The sequence below is a fragment of the Lytechinus variegatus genome, chromosome 2 (assembly GCF_018143015.1).
Source record: "Lytechinus variegatus isolate NC3 chromosome 2, Lvar_3.0, whole genome shotgun sequence".
Lineage (NCBI taxonomy): Eukaryota > Metazoa > Echinodermata > Echinoidea > Temnopleuroida > Toxopneustidae > Lytechinus > Lytechinus variegatus.
This window is the reverse complement of record NC_054741.1, coordinates 51,411,008-51,419,540: the sequence shown is the minus strand read 5'-3', so window position 1 is coordinate 51,419,540 and position 8,533 is coordinate 51,411,008. Positions and strand designations below refer to the sequence as shown.

The 8,533-nt window shown below is 35.6% G+C and overlaps 1 protein-coding gene across 1 annotated transcript; it reads right to left on the bottom strand.

Moving 5' to 3' along the window:
• Positions 1–2,681: 2,681 nt before the first annotated feature.
• On the bottom strand, positions 2,682–8,110 carry LOC121408315. The gene is made up of 4 exons (XM_041599737.1): positions 7,904–8,110; positions 6,188–6,297; positions 5,187–5,302; positions 2,682–4,525 (listed from the first exon to the last, which is right to left on the bottom strand). Exons 2-4 carry the CDS (start codon positions 6,198–6,200, stop codon positions 4,196–4,198), a joined length of 459 nt encoding a protein of 152 aa, XP_041455671.1. The 5' UTR covers positions 6,201–6,297; positions 7,904–8,110; the 3' UTR covers positions 2,682–4,195.
• Positions 8,111–8,533: the final 423 nt, after the last annotated feature.

The window sequence follows — 8,533 nt, the reverse complement described above, 5'->3', positions numbered from 1 at the left end:
AGAGAGAGAGGGGAAGAAAGGAAGGGGCAGAGACAGACAGCAAGAGAGGAGAAAGGTTGGCATTTTATCATGAGGTATTTTTTATGAGACGAAAAGTAGAGTCGAGAGGGAAGATGAGACACTTGGGGGGGGGGGGAACGCGGTATGGGTCATAGGGAGAATGGGAATATAAGATGCCATTAGGGAAAGTATACTTCAATGTAAATTCCACTCCAGAAAAAAAAAAATGATTTGAGTGGGCAGATAAAACTCGGCAAGCATAACGCTGAAAATTTCAAACAAAAATCTCATAACGAAATGAGGAGAAAAATTAAAACAACATAACAAATTTCCGCATACATTCGTAATTCCGAAGCTTTGTTATTCCGAAGGTTCGGATATTCCAAAGGTTCATTATTCCGAAGGTTCATACTCCAAAGGTTCGTAATTCCGAAGGTTCGTTAGTCCGAAAACGAAGTGAGGTTTGTAATTCTGAAGGTTCGTTAATCTGAAAACGAAATGAGGTTCGTAATTCCAAAGGTTCATTAGTCCAAAAACGAAATGATTAACGAACCTATTTCGTTTTCTGACTAACGAACCTTCGGAACAACAAACCTTATTTCGTTTCCGGATTAACGAACCTTCGGAACAACAAACCTTATTTCGTCTTAGGATTAACGAACCTTCGGAACATCGAACCTTATTTCGTTTTCGGATTATCGAACCTTTGGAATAATTCCACAAATGTTCGGATTAACGAACCCTTTTACGTTTTCGGATTAACGAACATCGAGGTATAGGCAATTTACGTGTTTCGGAATTACAAACCTTCGGAATAAAGAACCTTTGGAATTACGAACCTTCGGAATTACGAAGTGCAACCAATTTTCGTATGATAATATTCAAAAGAAAAATGAGTGGGTGATGCCATCGGTCCCCTCATTTGCATACCGACCAGAATGTGCATGTTTTGTGAAATGAACGAAACTTTCAAATATCTTGGTCTTGACTTTCCTATTATACAGTGCGTCCAGAAAAAAACGAAACGAGATTTAGCGATGATTTATCATAACTTAATCATAAATAAAATAGACAAATGACCTATCAATGTAAAGCTTAGAATCTCCCTTTTCATCTGGTGTTACTTAGATTATTCCTCATTCACGCGTGAGTGAGTAAAGACAATTCGAAGAGAGGACGCCAAAAACTCACTTGGCGGGGGGTATCTGAATTTCAAAAAGAAAATCACATGACTAAAAAGGTCAATATCTGCTCTTTTCTTTGATACCTTAATCACAGAAAATGGTCGAAAATTAAAAAGTTATGATCCTCGAAACAATGCTTGTATTTCCCTAATTTCATTAAATAAACTTGTTTTCACCGGTTTCCCACAGAAGCTATCGCACGGTAACAAAAGACTTCATGCATGGCTGATCGTCAACAAATAGGAGTGTCGAGTGAGTTTGAACCCCAGCCTGTAAACCTCTTCATTTTTTGAAATTCAAGCCTTATTTCAAATAACCAGAACTTTGTTATTTCTTGACCATTTTCTGTAATTGAGGTATTCAAATTAAAGAGCAGATATTGAAATTTTTAAAAATGTGCACTCTTAAAAAAATTGGGCAAAATTTTACCCAAAATTTACCCAACATGAGGGTACTTATGTATCCACCCAACTTTTGGGTAAAGTTTACCAATTTCATAATTTACCCATATAGAGCAAACTGCATTACCCATCTAATTACCATTTCAAGATTGCCCAACCGTGTTGCCCAACAAAATTTACCCAACTATTACCATAATAAGGGTTATAAAGATTTTGACTGGGTAATGGAGTTGGGTAAATTATTTACCCAACAAATTGACCAAGGATATTGCCATATTATTACCCATTTAAATTTGGAATGACCAGAAGATGGGTAAAACTGTTGGTCATAATTCATTACCCAATTTCATTGCCCAGTAAGACATTGCTCATACATTTACCCAACGCCCTGTTTTACCATCCGTTACCCAACTCTTACCCAGCATGAGGGTTCGTATGTATCCAAGGCCCTAATGGGCAAAATCTATATGGGTTAAAAAGCTACTGGGTAACCTCATATCTCTTTTTACTCCAGTTTGATGTAAATTTTACCCAGCCTTGTATAAAATCACAATAAATATATGGCTATATGGTAAACCTGACAATTGAACTGCAAATTAAGGGTAAACTCTAGCTGCAAGGGTAAAGTTTTTTAAAAGGAAAACATTCAAATAAAAAGAGTTGAGAGTTTGCTCGCATGTTTTGAATAGTGTATATTCTCAAACATAAGAAAGTAAATTACACAACAAAGAGTAACAATTAGTAAGATATATCAATTGCATTATACATTTACAAGTAGTGCAGTGATATGGCCATCTTGTTTTCGATTATAAGCAATGAATGTATTTAGGAAAACATTTTACACATCGTCCTAATTATCATTAGTAAGAGATAAACTAATAGAGTCTCATGTAGGTATCATTGGGGTAAAAACAATATTTTGTCATTACGCACATCTTTTCTTGTGAATGTAAAACAAACATGAAATCAAGCATATTCCAGTATGCTACCATTTATAAGAATTTTGTAACAAACATTTAAGCTAATATCAAATCTATATAGTGTTGAGGTCTATATGTCTGCAGCCTCCAATGCATGCAAGAGACAGAGTATTGCATTTGCATATGGCCTGCTTGATTGGTTTTTCTCCATGCATAACACTTTTAAAAGTAGACAACAATAACTCCCTCACTTTTGACTAACAATCAGGCTGTTAAAAACAATTAATGGTGTTTCTATTAACACAAATTAGTAATCACTCAGCCAAATCTGAAAAATCTGATGCTGAAATAAGTAATCATTACTTTAAACAATAGATTGCAGGTATATTTGTTTATACACAAACTGATCCTTGAGATAACAATGCTCAAATACTTAACTTAGCAATGAAAACCAAAAACAACATAAATCGTACATTGTCTAATCCTTATACTGTCAAGCTATTGATCAACGCAATAGAAGTGATGAAGTCAAAAACAAAGACTTACTTGTCCATTTTCATATATCAAAATCAGAAATGGAGATGTACATGGGATATTTTGTTTGCATCTTTTGGACAGAATGTATTCATCAAGACAAAAGCTATTAGAGAACAAAGGAAAGTAACAATAGGAATTTTCTGTATAAATTTAAGGCATTATACTTTGCAGGTAATGCAATGATTTGGGGTTTATGTTTTCAGTATAATCAGTATAGCAAAGTAACGTACGCATCCTTCTAGTTATCATTATCAAGATATAAGGCAAAGGGTCTCATAAATGTAGCGCTCTGATAAAACACCATTTTGTATGATTTGAGGCGTAAAAAATACCTCGAACTGATTATTAATTTCTTGGCTTGCTATATGTGCATGCTCCAAAATTTGATAAATATGCAAAGACAAATTACACATTATGAAGACACTTAGAGACAGAGCATACATGATTAGCATGAAATTGTGATATTTTCTGAATAAGCAGAATCAAACAGCTGATGGTGAGAAGCTAGTTATGGGTCAGTGGTCACATAATGGCCACACCCTTCTGCAAAGATTTTTAAAAGAATTCTTTTTAAAGAAAAATATTGACTGGAAGATTTGTTTGACTCCCAACTATATTTATAAATTGCTGGGGGCCCAACAATTCCGCTTAAATTGTGACAGGAATGATAATGTCAAAAAGCACTTGCCCATATGATTTGTCAAAACAAAATGTGACTTTTCTGCAGAAACCTCAAATTCTGTATTTATCAGTCAATATTCATTTTAAAAAAGTATTTTTAGATCTTTGCAGAACTAAAAAGGGCTTCTTTGGTGCTACTTCTCGAGTCTGATTAAAATACAAATAACCATTTTTAATGGAATATAAAAACATGAAATGAAAGTGTACTTTTCCTAGACTGTTCATATTCAAATGTCTCTTCATGTTCAAAACAAATTTTCCTGCCATCAATGCTGAGAGGTAGCTTTTCACATTTAAAAGAGCTCTTGCAAGAGAAGTTGACAACATAAGGTTTAAATGTATAGTTCAGTACATTTTGGTCTCCTCCTGTTCCTTGGGTGCATGAACAATATGCTTGAAATTGAGGCTGAGAGAAATAATGTTGGGTTTGACTCTACAGTCTCTAGATTTTTTTTTATCTGAGCTTCATAGTTTAGATGATGTCTTTTGTGTCAAGAAATGCCCTCAGGTCACGAACTTTAGGAGTAACTGTTATGTTTGGACCTTCATCCCCGATGCCATATACGACACTCTGCAGAAAGATCCACACTTGGCGGCAATGCTGCTGGTATTCAACATCGAATACAAATGTGGTCTTGTACGCGAGATCTACAGCAGCGAGGAGGCTTGGTGTCTCGATGGCATGTCGTTCAATGATTACGTATGTCTGAGATGGTTTCAGCTTGCTTCCTCTAGCCATCACAAAGGGTTGGGTACGCTGCTGGCCATCTATAGACTTCAAATACTCCTCGATGTTCACCACCTGTTTTGCAGCAGAGACAAAGATAAATATTTTATTTTCTGTATTTATGATGGTTTCAAATATTTACTTACCCATGATTACAAGCCTTTGATTTAAAGAAGTTACAAAACCTCTATTCCTAAATGCCCCCCCCCCCCCCGAGTTCAAGTGCCCGACACGATCATCAAGGATGACTCCTGCCAATTTTAAACATTATCCAGCTTTGCATCTATGAGCAAGGAAAAGACAATGTTCGCTTTCAATTTGTCCGGGGGGGGGGGGGTGGGGGTGTCTCACATGGTTAACATTAAAGTCCCTTTTCCTGGTTAACAAGAATGCAGTTTTTTCCTACAAAAACACTCCCCCCCTCCAAACCAGCCATCCACACATGGGGCAACATAATTAGAACTGAACTGTACTTGAAGGATGATTATTGCTAGGTCTTCTTAAAATTACCTGTGGAATTTCAAGAAAAGGTTGAAAATTAATTTTGTATTGCAAGGCCCCCATTGTGTACCCTTCTTCATCCATATTAATCAAGTGATTACAGCCAAAACGAAAGTATGCCTGATCAGTTCATTTCTTTTTTTTTGTATGAAGTGCAGAATTCTCTTTTCCATCTCCAACCTATGAAACATTGTTTGGTATTAGAATGGCTGTTGATTTGATTTAAAATACTTACGGGCTGAACATCTATGAAAGCATCAAGTGTCTCCTGCACAGTGCACACACCCCTAGAAACTTTCCTTCCACGTAGAATAGCTGGCAGGAGGACCAATGCTAGGTTTGTCTTTTCTCCTGGAGATTGGAATAAAAAAGAAGTTTCTGAATTCCATATTTAACAGTGTGTATATATCATCATGCCGCTGTCAGAAGAGCACAAGAGTGTGACTTAAGCAGAAAAGTGTAAGCAATAAAAGTTGTTTATTTCTGTTAAAATATGATGAATTAGTTTGAAAATTTGTATCATATAGTTTTGAAGATAAAGGTGATTAATTGCTTACACCCTTCTGCTTAAATCACAGTGTTATGCCCTTCTGCCAGTAGCATGCAATAAAAAAAAATCATGTGTATTTGCAAGGAATTGTAAGTATAAACCATGATGTACATACATTTGACACTAGGGCTTCACAGAATGGCAGCATGCTGGCCAATTATTTGCCACATATAGGCCTAAACTAGGAACTGTACATTAATGTACACTGCATATTATTGGCTTTGAAATCTGACTTAAAGAACAAACACTAAATTATGATGGGAAAATAACCATCATTATACCCTAACACACTCAAAGTATGCCTCAATATGGCACCCCTCAGGAAAAAGTTACACTTATAAAGAATTTAGGGAAGGGAAATAAAGAACAAAAGGAGATGAAACGAAAAACAATACAAGAAAATAGAAAGAAAATAGACGATACGGAAAAACTACCATCCAGTGTTTGATTGTTTACAACTATGTTTGTTTGTCCATTAATATTTCTTTCTCTACAGTGTTTAGATAACAAATGTTTCTTGAATCCACACAATGTGTTGAAATTGCTTCTACAATTATTTTGTAAGCATGTTACATGCACTCTGCGACCATACCGAATTTGATGGGAATGTTTGAAATGAAAAAACAGGGACTGGATTCCTCCAAAAGATTTCAAGCATTTGAAGCACTTGAAAGAAATACGTTTACCTCTGCTCTCCATCCTTTGATAAATTTGATTCTCTTCCCCATCTTTGGAATAAGCTCTTTGATGCTATCTTCATCGAGGTCTGGTAGGACATGGATGTCAATTTCGTTGTCTGGTGGCAAGGAAAATAAAAAATAAAATTTAAAACAAAGAAAAGATAAATAAGTAACTAAGGTGGAAATAAGTGGATGTATAATTTGAGAAGCTACTTTTTTTATAATAATGCCCATACGTTTTATTAATATATATCATCTGGGTTACAGGAGTGATATTCAAATACATGTAAGAGCAATAAAAACTCAAGGATGCAAGTTCCCTTCGATTCTAATATTGTTGAGTTTTGTTTGCTCAAAGTTATGAAAATCAATCAATTGTTGCCCCCCCCCCATCCCAAAGGAAACTGATGCCCATGGCAACCAGTAAAAGTTTAAAGATCTAGGAAACAATACAAAATCCATAAACACCAATGAATATCCAAGATTATAAAAGTCATTTATGCAATGACACACATATCAGCTTGTAAGTTGTAAACATGAATCAGAATTAAAAGGGTACTCCAGGCTGGAAAAATTCATAGCTAAATAAATAGAGCAAAATTTACAGAGCAAAATGCTGAAAATTTCATCAAAACTGGATGACAATTAACAAAATTATTGAATTTTAAAGGTTAGCAATATTTTGTGAAAACAGATAAATGCACAACAACGTCATCAATATTCAATAGGTGGGATGATGATGTCATGTCCCCACTTTCCTTTTTCTTATCTTATTACATGAAATCACAATTATTTCATATTTCCATATATGTGTTTATGACATATCCCCTTTCAACAAAATTCATTGCAGCAATGATTATCTTACACTTTATATCATTTGTCTATTATTTTCATTCTTGATGGACAAACTTTGAATAAATGTAATTTCATGTAATAAAATACAAAACAGGTGGAAATATAACATCATCAGCTTCCTCATTGCATATTCATGAAGACATGCATATAACTGTTTCACCGAAATACTACAAAACTTAAAAATTTCTCAACTTTACTTTTTGTCCGATTTTGATGAAATTTTCAGCATTTTGCTTAGTGAATTAAACTTTATTTAGGTATGAATTTTTCCAGCCTGGAGTACCCCTTTAAATCTTAGATCTAAGTAGGATTTATAATGGACATGTGTGCAGGAAACATAATGAATTGCAAGAACAAATTAAAAGGCCTCTTTATGCATTAAAAATCTTTTAATGTTTGGTATCTTTTGAAAGACAAATTGTGTTATTTAAATTATGTTGGAACTTGTTGATCTAGCACAAATCAAGGGAGCAATTCCACTATTTAATTAAAAGTCTGTTTTGGCCATTTTCCTATTTTCAAAGGATATCTTAAAATAATCAGTACGAATGGACAACTCAACTAGGCCTATATCGCCGTACTACACACATATAAAAACTTCAATTTTTGATCTTTGTTGGACCTAACGTTAGGCCCCGCCTGCTGAGTGCTGTTGACTGTTGTTAGATCTAGGCTAATACTAATAATAGTAACGCAACAGTACTAGTACTAGATCTAACTTAACCCAGGGAGCTCCCTGGGTTAGATCTAACTTAGATCTGACGCAGTCGTTAGGCTGCCTAGGCCCTAGGGCTAGGCCTAGCCGCCCTAGGCCTAACCAGTTTGTTTAATTTAACGACACGTTACCGGTACCGGTACGGTACTGACCTTAAAAATTTCACTGAGCTCCTGAACGCCCCACTTTTTCAAATAGTCGTCAATATCAAGGGCAGGACTTCTAATAATTTCAAACATTTCCACATCAAGATCATCAAGACTGTCCATTATGGCTGCACGACACAAGATGACACTTGATAGAATACACAAGCTTGGCAGCTCTGCAGGCGGGTCGGCCAGTCCAGTTTAGTGTTCTCGACAGCGCGCTCAGCTCAGCTCTCTGATCTGGTCTAGTCTGCGCTGCACACACTGGGTTGGTCTTCTCGCGCTCGCAGGACTGGTGCGCGACCGTACCGTGACACGTGAGGATGTACCGACCATGTGACAAATTTGGGGAAGTTGAACCAGTGCAGATTAAAATATGCCCAATTTGTGCTTTCTCGTAAATGTTTACTCAGTATGTATGATTTGCCTTTGGAGAATAATTATTTACCGAGTTGAAGATTAAAATATGCCCAAATTGTAGTTCTGCGTAAAAACTAAGTATTTATCTATGTCATGATTGTAGGAATTTGGGTAACTCGATCCCAGTTGCAGGTTTAATTTTTATTAAATTAAGGTTGGGTCATCGTTTAACATGACCAATTTAAAAAAATTCTAAAGTATTAGCTGTCTGATCTG

Excerpts from the sequence above, each read along its gene's own strand:
- LOC121408315 (XM_041599737.1), bottom strand. Across the intron at positions 4,526-5,186 it reads CTTTCATAGATGTTCAGCCC|GTGGTGAACATCGAGGAGTA; the intron begins GTAAGTATTTTA and ends GCTGCAAAACAG.